This window comes from Ruditapes philippinarum, unplaced genomic scaffold (assembly GCF_026571515.1).
Source record: "Ruditapes philippinarum isolate M1 unplaced genomic scaffold, ASM2657151v2 ctg2125_1_1_1_1, whole genome shotgun sequence".
Lineage (NCBI taxonomy): Eukaryota > Metazoa > Mollusca > Bivalvia > Venerida > Veneridae > Ruditapes > Ruditapes philippinarum.
This window is the reverse complement of record NW_026856260.1, coordinates 44,052-56,241: the sequence shown is the minus strand read 5'-3', so window position 1 is coordinate 56,241 and position 12,190 is coordinate 44,052. Positions and strand designations below refer to the sequence as shown.

Sequence of the window (12,190 nt, the reverse complement as noted above, 5' to 3'; positions counted from 1 at the left end):
TAATAATCTGTATAATATAAATATATTGATAACACTGCACATTTGTAAAGACAATTTTCATGGGATAATCATTATTATTTATATAATGTACATGACTATACATAACTGTTGCTTTGAGAAGTAAATTTCAAATTTGGTGAAATATAGGAAATTTGCTGTATTATAGATTAATAACCAAGATTTCTTACAAGTTATATGGTGTTGTATTACTGGGTAATTGCAATATAACCTTACAAACATATGACAATATAGAAAGGATTATATACAATATAACCTTACAAATATTTATACTGGGCAATATAACCTGTCAAAAAATATGTATAAGTATAACTAATAACATTTTTTATGAGCTTGGTAAGCATTTGATACACATGTATGTTGTTGGTGTTACTTTACCCATGGTTATATGTGTCTATGTCTAATATAATTCTCCTTTTAGTTATTCCAAAGAAATATTTATTTCAGCTCAGGTAATCTTAAATGAATAACTGTAATAAAACATTATTGAAATCTCATTTGAGTAAACTTTAATTAAAGGTCAGAAGTTATCTGTTTCTCCTTTACCTATTTTTTTTTCTTGCCAAAGATGAAGGGTTATAGTAGTACAATTGTATATCATTTTCATAAATTAAAGTAGTTTAAATGTGATTGATTTTAATTTAGCTATAATTACAAGATAAATTACATGTGCCATTGTTTCTTTGGTTTAACAGAATCTATTTTAAGATAAGGTAACTAGAAAGAAAATTACATGTTAACACCAGGGATGTTTATATTATTTTATTATCTACAGGTTTCGACCTACCGTGAGGTCTTCATCAGGAATCAGAATCTATTTTAGTTCATTTGTGTAGGAAGCTATAAGCTTATAGACACACTTTCGAATCTGTTCCTGTAACCAACCAGTGAGGAGTGTAAAGTTTCTTGCTCAAGGAAACAATGGCTTGCCCCTGACAGGGTTTTGTACCTGCACGGCTTGCAAACCATAAATAACTAGTCTGACGCTTTAATCACTCAGCCACATTGTTTCGTTTGTTTTATTTGACAACCTATCAATTACTTGATAATTACTCATGGAATACAAATAAAGCATAATAATATTTAAAAAAAGTGTCATTTATTTCTTTGAATTTATAGTTTGATGTTTCAATAGTTAATCTATCAGTAAAAATTGATTTTTTTATAAATATGAAGTATCATTACCAGAAGACCTGCGTCTTTGGGATGTTTTATGGTATGGTAATGTCCGTCCCTCTGTCAGTCCCGGTATTACGTAGAATATTAGTTTTCGCATGATTTATTTCCGAAGAAATTTCATTGATTGTGTAGATATTTGTCATATAAGTAGATGTATGTTATATATTGATTCATTTTCACCGTGATAAACTGATTATTGAGTTATGGCCCTTTATAACCAAATTTTCTATGAAATTGTTGGAATGACTTGTGAAAAGTCGACCAGTGAGTGTCTAAACACCTGTTCTTCTGGTATGTTAGGGAAGTTTATCTTTGGACAAGACTAAAAGCTACATGTATTCATAACATTCATGACTATTTAAGATGATCATTTGAATAATTTTGACAATTATGAGTTGTTGACGTGTTTTTTGTGTACCTTTACAGAGCTTTCACTTTTACGATTTTCAGCTCAACCCTTTTTTTGTTTGTTCTTTTTGTTTTTTGTTTTTTTTTAAATAGAGGTATTTTTACAGTCATGGAGGCATTCTCGTTGCTGTTGCCGTCAGCAAACTAACCTTGATCATAACTTTGTAAGCCCATGGTGTATTGTCTTCATACTTGGCCACAACAACCCTTGATGCAAGGCCTTCAAGTAGACCAGAATAAACTTGACCATTATTCATAAATGACCTTGACCTTTAAGGTCAAATGTCTAAATTTTGCTTGATTTTTGCTATAGGTCAAGGTCAAATTAATGAAATTTTTTGAAGAAGTGACCAACATTCTTGTCCTTTGTTGTACAGCCATGAATTTGGACAAGGTGCACAGTTTTAGATAAAAAATTGAAATTTTATATCAGCTGACCTAGATAATTTGATGAAATGACCTTTTTTCTTGTCCTTTGATGTACAGCTATGTACTTTGGACAAGACCACAGTTTCAGATGTAAACTTGATCATTGAACATTATAGAAATTAATACTAATGATTCATACTTGGACAAAACAACAAGTGTGACTAGACCTACTTATTGAAATATAAAAAAAGAAAAAGTCGATTGTTTCTCACGCCCGGCGGTGACCCTTGTTAAAGTAAACAATGGTTTGACCTGCATTGCACTCTCTGCACCATTTTAACCTGCTTGTTGAAAGTGCAAGTAGAAGGAGGCATATGTATAGGAGTGGTAACATCAAATGACACAACCTTACTTTATTTTCTTGAGTTTTATTGTGTGAAATGAAAACAGAGAATAGGGGGAAACTATTGTAAAATTTTATATCTATTTCTAATGGACATTACTGCAGCCTGGTTGGCGTTTCAGGTTGTGCCAGTAGTGGAGAGTATCTGCATGATGACATCCGTTTGGACCACCATTGTGTTCCCGCGCGAATCCCTCGCACGTCATTGGACAATGATAGTGCGACGCATAACGTTTAATGTAGGCCTGAACGCATTGAGACGCGCAGTGAATGTCGTCTGCACATGCTTTCCACCCTGCAAACATAGAGTAGATATTCTTAAAAAATACTGCTTGAAAGATATAAATGGATAAAGTTTTACGTGATTTAGAATGAGCATTTCCCGGATGAATAAAAATATTTTGTTTTAGAACACTTTAAATCTGCTACATGTATATAAATGAGCCGCGTCATGACAAAACCAACATAATGGGTTTGCGATCAGCATGGATCCAGACCAGCCTGCGCATCCGCTCAGTCTGATCAGAATCCATGCTGTTCGCTATCGGTTTCTCTACTTGTTATAGAGTTTGTAAGCGAACAGCATGGATCCTGATCAGACTGCGCGGAATGCGCAGGCTGGTCTGGATCCATGCTGGTCGCAAACCCATTATGTTGGTTTTGTCGTGACGCGGCTCATATGTGTAATATATGCGCATGTTTCTCACACTTATCAACAACTTCCGGCCGTGGTTTGTTGTTATATCTAATACTAAATACTATCAACGTAATTATTCATTGTATTACAGACCTTCAATAATAGATCAGTTCACATTAATTTCAAATTTCCCAAAAGATCCTTAAGTAAAAAAAAAGTTATATATAATAGTGTAAGAGAAGAATGGTTCGTATATTAAATTACATTTGAAATAGCCTGATGGCTATTGCTAATTATCTAAAGTCACCTATTTTTTAGTTTCCATAGAAATTGGCATCTTGAAATAATCAGTACACCTTGGAAGAGCTGTCATTTACTGTCATTTACTCACAAAAATTCTGTACTGATTTTTATTAAAGAAAATACAAAGAAATCAAAGAAATGTTTAGTTCAATACATGCACGAATGTACAAAATATTAAGTAAAGAAGTAACAATGTATTAGCTCCCACAAATGATAATGTATTGTATCGTTTGTAACCAAAATTATGTGTCGCATTAAAACATTTGACGACAGAACACTATTGTTCTTTATTACCACCTTAATTAATAACACCTTAATAACACCTTAATAACACCTTAAATTAGCGAAGAAAGACAGACAATACCAGTGCAACTATTTACCTAATTCAAGTATAATTGTGCCATTTTGATAATAACAGCCACAACCCTTCTTACTTTTTTATTGAAATATTCTGACACTAGGAATTCCGATTTTTTGTTATTTTGAATACTTAGTATCTCAAGCATTTGGCTGACGGGTTGCCGAAAAGGATTGGGGCATCAAAATTTGCAACCACTGTTAAACCCTGCTTGATCGTATGATGCGAAGAATTATTGGAGTCTATATGTATCTCTTAGCTTCAGCAGGTGCAGAGTGGTTTCGACACATGCTGTTGCTGTAAGTTCGTAACACCCCGAGGGTTTCGGCGCCTTATGACCTAAATTGTGTTCGTGTGCCGTAAAACCAAACAAAACAAATCTATTTTGAATATAATATGATTCTGTATAGTATATAGAAATAAGAAAGTATTATTTAAACAATTACCGGATCCTGGTCGTCCGCAATCAATCCAGTATGGTTCTTTGATCTGAAAATATCCGCACGAGAGCGTTCCTTCATCCATATTACAACCTATAGGATGACATCCCCCGGACTCCAGCTGAAAACAGTGTATACACTTTCAATGCACCGATGCACAAAATCACAATTGAGTAATTACGATAATTGAAATTTATTCGCAATTTATATATGGTAACTCAAACTCTTTTTTTCTATTTTCCCTGTTTTTTATGGTTATTTTTGTTATATTAGTACTCGGATACATTTAAAAACTTATATGTATACTCCAATTTTCAAGTAACACGTCGATGTGGAATTTGTACAATTGTTAAATTAAGAAAGCATAAACATAAAAAACCCTCACGTTGCATATACATTGTAGACAAGCCTGTGATACAGACCCAGATGCAAATGTTGCCCTCTTTTCTATGTGAGAACTGGATACCACATAAAAACATCCGATTAGGACTGCAACAAAGAGCTTCATTCTTCCCATGCGGTAGATTTATCTCGTGTATTACGTTGAAGTTAGCTTTGGAGTTATATATAGTTTATCTTATCTGATTTTCATAATCTGCTGTAATAATTACTGTCACAATGATCGGATTGTGGTGAACTATGGGAACTGAAAGCTGCCAGTTTCTGTTTAGTGTAATCAGTGTATTCTGAATATATTAAAAATACGATGAGCATACTGGCCAACATGACAATAGTAAATCTTTTTAACATTAAGACATGTAAATTACTTAAAATTAGTTTTTTTTTGTTGACCTGCATGGTACGTATTGTTGATGTTATTCTTTATTTACAAATTTGCAACTTAAAGTGTTAAAATATTAACACTTAACAGATCATGCACTGTTTCCATATTGTTATTAGGTAGCAACTTTGTGGCATGTAAAAGGCAGCGGTCAATGATTTATGGAAGGACTGAAATATCATTTAAGATCGAAGCCTTTTTTGTATCACCATTGGTCACTTTCGTAGCAAAAGTGAAAAAAACTTATTCTTTGTCGTAATGAAGAAAAAGTACAACTTCAACATATAAAGCAAATCTCCACAAACACAGGTATTGATAGAAAGAAAATGAAATACTACGTAATGATCAATCAAATAACTTTCAGAACTTTTATTGAAAGTACCTGAGCAAAGCAAATGCAATGCGAAAACATCATTAAACAAAAAGTAACATTTTGATTTAATTCTAATTGCTTATTAAGCAATTAAAATTTGTTACATCGTGTCCTTAATATTGCAATTATTTTTCTTGTCTTCAGATAGTTATTAGACTACTTCAATTTCATTTGATTTATATTTTGTCATAACCTTATCAGTGGCCGATCTTATACCATGGATATAAGATATACTTTTCATAACAATAGGTATATCTGTCGTTATGATGTATATCGCTAATGCTATAAATACGACTGACGCAATAATTCCTATAGTTAGTGAGGATTTACGTTTGTCGGAGATGCTAGTCAGCTTTCTCCTATACCGTGATATGTTTTGTTTCGCTACTGTGTTTGATAATGCGAACCATTCATTCCACTCGCTGATAGTCATTTTAGACTTGTTGTAAGTGTTACACAAACACGGCATAATGAACAAAGGTTTGGTAAATTGAGACGTAGATAACGCGGAACTTTGAGTAGACATGCTCAAAAGTGTAGTGGTTGACAAGTTGTTTGTTGTGCAAGTGGTCAAATATGTGAAAGATGCTGAAATTGCTGATTCTGTAGAAACTGATAATGTTGTTAAAGAAGAAATGGTATCTGTTTCAACTTCAGGAGAAACAGTTGTTGAGTGTGTTGATGACACATGTCCTGTAACAGACGAAGACTGAAGTGTTGTGCTTGATTCAAAAGATACTGACGGTAAAATTGAAGTAGTTGATGTAACTGATGATGAGGTAGATGACAACTCGTATGTTGAGTATGATTCAGAAGATGTGAGCGTAGAAATTGATGACATTGATGACACTTGTTCTGAAGTCGAGGGCGACAAGAGTGTTGTGGTTAATCCAATAGACAAAAGCGGTGAAACTGAAGATGTGAGTAATGAGTTTTCTGAAGTGGTTGGTGACTGGGACTCTGTACTTGATGTCGACCATGAAATCGAACTTGTTGACACTGTGCTAGTAGTAGTAATTGTTGTTGTAGTTGTTGTTGTATAACACAATTGGTCACTTAAATCGGCTGCAATGATAAGAAAAGCTATATAAAGTAATACATGTATAATATAGGAGTTCAGATGAAGGTCTTTGACAATTGTATCTGTAAGTACTTCAGTTTGAAATGCTGATCTCGCAGATTTGTAAATTAAGAGCGTTTTGTTATTTGCTTTGTCAGAATCAAACTTGCATGCTGCAATTGTTCATTTTACTTTGCACGTAAGCTCAATTGAAGATCATTGACCTTCAGACAGAAAATTTAAAAACCCTGAACGAATAAAGGTACGATAAAGATATATGTAACTACATGTATAAGTTATTGCATATTTTCAGAAGGCATTTCATTGAAAAATAATAAGTAACGGCTATATGTTTACAATATCAACCCTATCTTAATAAATACAAATGTAACAATACTCTACATACTAGGCATTAAATCCAAGCACGGGGTATTTGGCAGTACACTGGAATCATTGGATACGAGAGGAGGAAATCTGAAAACTGAGGCTGAAATTGATCACCAAATAAGACATTACAAAATATGGAATGAATAAATGCATATGCTGCTTAAGTCAACGACTGAAAAAAAAACTATTTTTGAATACACACTAAAGATTGCTGAATGATGAGAAAATGTATTTTATGAAACTGCATTTTTTTTGCCAAAAGTTGACGAAGCCAAAAACTTTACAAACCATATGCAAAATTTTATTAATGTGAAACGGTGTTTGATTATTTAAGTAATTGCTTTAATAATATGCAAGACTTACCAGAGAAACATGATTTAAAGAAGACTTCATATCCATTCTTCACTACATTATTTTCCTTACAATAACCTGGATCTACATCAAACACCAGGTTACAAGTGAGCGGTCCTGTTTTCACAGCTGCCCAACATTCAGTACCATCTTTTATCACTGAATGACAGTCTGCTACACACGTGACTAAAGGAACGCTTTGAAGTGAACCATATGGACCAAGAGAGCAGTCGATGTCGAATAAAACGTCTAACATGTCACAAGGCCCTGAATTACAATAAAGCACGTGTAATGTTAATACAGATTTGTGAATTCGTGTACTGTTAGATAACTACTTAATTTGGAAAGGTTTTATCGGTTGCAATGAAACGGAAAATCTGATTTAAACCAAACATAAAAAACACACACAAAAATAGATAATCTTTCTCTGAGATCATTCTTTCTGCACCACTGAATTATACCTATTTTCATTTCGCACACAAATTGCAATGTCATAACGCATGGTCTTTTGACGAATTGCATATCGTTGTTGATCGCTGTACAATAGTTGTTTATATCCGCTGTGTAGAAAGGGTCCGTAAAATCTGTCCAGTCCGGCAGGGAACAGTCCGAGGCCCAACGAAGCGAACAAGGATCGTCCGAATGTAACTGAGAGAGACCGATCCATAAATCGCCAGTTCTTAAAAGTACGAAATGTCATTGTAAAACATATCAATAATTTAGTAACGATTTGGTATAAATATAGCTAACTAATATGGGTGACGAAGATGTCTGTGCTTTAAGCTAGCGATCTTGCTTCAAGCCCTATTTTGGTCAAGACATTGTTTCTTCATATGCCACCAGCACAAGTACCGAACTCAAGCTGGATTTATACAAATTTCGCATTTGAGCCTAACCTTTGCTGTTTTGTTGTCCATTAGTCATGCGAACTTGAAGTGAGGACAATTTGCAACAAGAGATCACATCCATAAAAGGGATTTTTAAATATTTATATTAACGATTCTATGACAAACTAGTGTTTATCTTGTATTTTTCCATATCAAAATGAATATGTGTGTTGAATACATTTGCATCGCAACATATATCGCATTGGTCTCTACTGCAAATGTTATGTTGATAACCATATGCTTAAATTAACAATTAATATTTTGCTGTTTTAAAAGTCTGGTTGTTTGAGTTCAATTTTAACAATATAAATATAATATGTAATTTGTATTAATGGATTATTATGTAATTTTACAGATCGCCATCTGTGATCCATGCATTCACGTAACGCTGTAACATATGTCGTTTTGATGCATCATCCACTTGTAATAATGTACCCCCAACAGAACTGCATGCCGACAACGCCTCGTTCCATGAACTGATCGCCGTATATAGCACAAACTCTATCTTTTCTGTTGTCGGTATTGACGCACCTACAAGCAAAATTTTCAAGTTTGAGGAGCATTGGAATTTAACTATTACACAATAAACTAAGGTGTCAACAATAATTGTCTATTCTTCTTGAAATTATCTTGAAGCATTGATAATTAAGCAAACTTAAAATTTGTGGATGATATACTATGCAAGTAAGATTCAATCGATGGTTACATGAAAAACAAAACAGGCGAAGTTGGTCGTTTGATATGGTGTTTAAAATTCTTCAAAATTGGGAACAAAACTTACTATGATCTGGTACATTGTTATCAGGACATTCTGACATAATTCCTGACACATCACAGCATGATTTTGGTACAAGACTGTAATCAGCGTCACCTTCTCTAAGCATAAGTGTATCTTCAAATAATAAAACAATATCTATAGGAGATGTTCTTTAGCCTTAACAATCCCATTCATTATAAATGTATAGAAATAAACAACATATGAGCCGCGTCATGACAAAACCAACATAGTGCGTTTGCGACCAGCATGAATCCAGACCAGCCTGCGCATCCGTGCAGGCTGATCAGGATCCATGCTGTTCGCTATCAGTTTATCTTCTTGTTATAGGGTTAGTAAGCGAACAGCATGGATCCTGATCAGACTGCGCGGATGCGCAAGCTGGTCTGGATCCATGCTGGTCGCAAATGAACTTTGTTGGTTTTGTCATGACGCGGCTCATATATATTTTGACATTCTAAAATCAATTACAATGTACTTGTATGAACTCAAAATTTATTTGCACATTTGTTCGTTTTTATTTTTTCATTGAAAAGGTACTATTCAATATTTGAATAAAGACATATGATAAACACACCGACCTGACCAAATCAGTTTCGAATGGAATATGTAAGGCTCTGTGCTCGGTTCAGTGAATATTGATATGTTTGTATATGAGTTATTCGTAAAGAAAAGATGGCAATATGTCAATGTGTCTATTTCAGCTTGAAGAACTGCAAAACCCCAGCACTCTTGGTCATCATATGTCAATTTTGAACACATGTCTTTGCATGATGCCTCTGTAACATTGTACGGACCAACGGAAACTCCCAACCCCATGGTGTACTGTAGTCCATTTGAGTAGCTATGACTGGAACCTAAAATTAAATGAAATAACAATTTAATATAGCAATATTTATATTTATCAAGTTAGATATGTAATCTTTAAATTCATTTTTAAGTAAGTAACATTGAAGTTATAGTAAACAGATACTTTACTTCGACTCTTAGGTATTTTTTCTGAATTTTTTATCATTTTTGTAGCGAAATGAAAACAACAAAAAAAAAAAAAAAAACACGCACACAAAAAATTAAAAAAAAAAAAACGTTCAACGACAATTTATCAAAGCATTTTAATCAATATTTAAAAACAATCTTCCTAAGGAACTTCCAAAATGGTACAATTGAAAATGTGTCAAGCTCGTTTTGATGTGGAACCATACAAACAAGATTTTACCATACTCTCCAGTGCATATAAAGTAGTGCATATCGTTACACTTCGTTGTATACCAGTAGTTCGTTCTTGTATCTAACACTACACATAATGACGTGTCACTGAGGTCCGACGACGGCGGTGAATTCGGATCCCAATTTGAGCTTTTACTTTCGCCACAGTCTGACCAGACCCTTATGTCAGTGTGGTTTATTGGGTCCGGTTCGTGAAGCCCGATCCATATGTAATCCATTCTAAAAAAATAAATACAAGTGTAAAGAAAAAACTAAAATTGAAAATAGTGTAAATAAAAGCGGTTTCCAAACATTATAAACATTTTAAATGATCCTTATTGACAAACTGGATGAAAGAATTTCACTTTCCTAACATTTGTTTGTCAAAATATTTAAGGATACGAGTTTGCAATAACAGAAAAATTAAATTTGAAATACACATGTAAATAACACATGGCTAGATTTAATAACAACATTCAGCCCCATTACTCACCTTCCACGTCTTAATACAATAGCTAAATCTTCATTTATTTTGGCAGCAATGTATCTGAACACATTTCAACTATCTTATAATTTATCAAGTTTTTATTATTATTATTTACTTAGTATAAGTAATTGGGCGAATATCTTAGAATTTTTAAAGTTAGAGTATGATTAAATGCACAGTACCTTTGTAAATAATCATATACATCAACTAACTGTCCGATAGCTAAATAATCATCTTGGGTTTGAATCTCTAAAAGTTTAAGGCCGTTCTGTTTACATGTGGTATACGCTTCATTCCATGTCCAAACGCCATAATAAACAAATACTTGCAATGATGACACGGTGCTGTTCACAAAAGTTGGAATGCCTGAAATGGATATGATGAACACTTGTGAAAAGTCAATTGTTGCATTAGATCTACTGAATTGACATTTGAGCCGCGCCATGACAAAACTAACATAATGGGTTTGCGACCAGCATGGATCCAGACCCGCCTGCGCATCCGCGCAGTCTGATCAGGATCCATGCTGTTCGCTTACAAAGCCTATAACAAGTAGAGAAACTGATAGCGACAGCATGGATCCAGACCAGCCTGCGCATCCGCATTATGTTGGTTTGTCATGACGTGGCTCAATTGTTGTGATCTTATATTTCTATTTAATTGAAATCAATAAAATAACTTCACTGAATCCTATACAGATGACCTTTCAAAACTGAATCAACAAACTTTTAACTATGATATTAATTAACGTTTTCCCATACTAAAATGAATATGCTAAAATGAAAAAAATAGCACTTGTGAATTGTATTTATAAGAGAAAGATTTTTTTTAAAAAAAGATGAATTGGTCTAAAATTGTCTTATAAATTTTCCAAGAGAAATCCAAATATTGATGAAAACAAAAGAAATGTATCACTTGGATATTCTTATAAAATATTTCCGAAAAGTTAGTAACAGATTTTTTATGAACATATTAATATATGATGCATAATAATATTTTATTCTAGAACACTTTATTATCTGCCATACATTGACATCGTATTACAGACCTTCAATTATAGACCAATTCACTTTAATTGAATTAAATAAATAACTTAAATAAATAAAATAATTGAAATACTAATAATCACCACAAATGGATTCTGGTTTGACTGAAATGTCGGCTGCTACATCAAGCGTTTGATTGTTTACAGCGTCTAAAATGTCTTTTTGTAGTTTTTAATGAAAAGTTAAATTTAAAACAATGAGAATAATTTTAGAATTTTCAAATGAAGATATTCGTTAAGTACATTTGAAATTTGTAAAATTGTGAAATTGTAAAATTAATACTAAGAGTAAAAAAATTTGTTTGGGGAAAATGTTTAATCCAAAAACTTACTTGCAAAGCTTTCTTTATAAAAGTTTCTTTTTAAGAGGAATTCTTTGGAAATTTATTGAAGTAAGTTGGTTTACGCCAATTGCAGACGACTTCTAAAAGGATGTGGAAAATCCCCAAATTTTTCACAACGGAAAACCCAGTGTACGTACTCGTTAGGATTTAAAACACAGTTTTGCGCAATTTTCGTCGATTCATATGGTAAATGATTCTTTATCAGTTAAATCTTCTACTGTACCATAGTATCCATCATTTTTCAAAAGTGGCATGGTTGAAGAAAAGTATAAATTAGCACCCCCTTCTATTTTAGATGAGACTGCAAGTTAAAAATTAAAACAATTTTTAACTGAAAAAATTTTAAATTTTTCACCCCATAGGGAATCCTTTAAAGTGT

At 33.1% G+C, this 12,190-nt stretch overlaps 1 protein-coding gene across 1 annotated transcript; it reads right to left on the bottom strand.

Moving 5' to 3' along the window:
- Positions 1 to 4,121: 4,121 nt before the first annotated feature.
- Positions 4,122 to 10,793, bottom strand: LOC132746004 (uncharacterized). The gene is made up of 10 exons (XM_060735042.1): positions 10,605 to 10,793; positions 9,946 to 10,175; positions 9,311 to 9,586; positions 8,736 to 8,846; positions 8,308 to 8,485; positions 7,529 to 7,746; positions 7,080 to 7,334; positions 6,736 to 6,816; positions 4,501 to 6,334; positions 4,122 to 4,236 (listed from the first exon to the last, which is right to left on the bottom strand). The coding sequence occupies exons 2-9, from the start codon at positions 10,172 to 10,174 to the stop codon at positions 5,421 to 5,423; spliced, it is 2,262 nt and encodes a 753-aa protein (XP_060591025.1). The 5' UTR covers position 10,175; positions 10,605 to 10,793; the 3' UTR covers positions 4,122 to 4,236; positions 4,501 to 5,420.
- Positions 10,794 to 12,190: the final 1,397 nt, after the last annotated feature.

What these genes read in the sequence shown, in the direction of transcription:
- LOC132746004 (XM_060735042.1), bottom strand. Translation starts at nt 10,174, where the DNA reads ATGGATTACATATGGATCGGGCTTCACGAACCGGACCCAATAAACCAC. An exon ending in TATATGCACTGGAGAGTATG is followed by an intron (nt 9,587 to 9,945) that starts GTAAAATCTTGT and finishes ATTTAATTTTAG; the next exon opens with GTTCCAGTCATAGCTACTCA. An exon ending in TAACAATGTACCAGATCATA is followed by an intron (nt 8,486 to 8,735) that starts GTAAGTTTTGTT and finishes TTTTGCTTGTAG; the next exon opens with GTGCGTCAATACCGACAACA.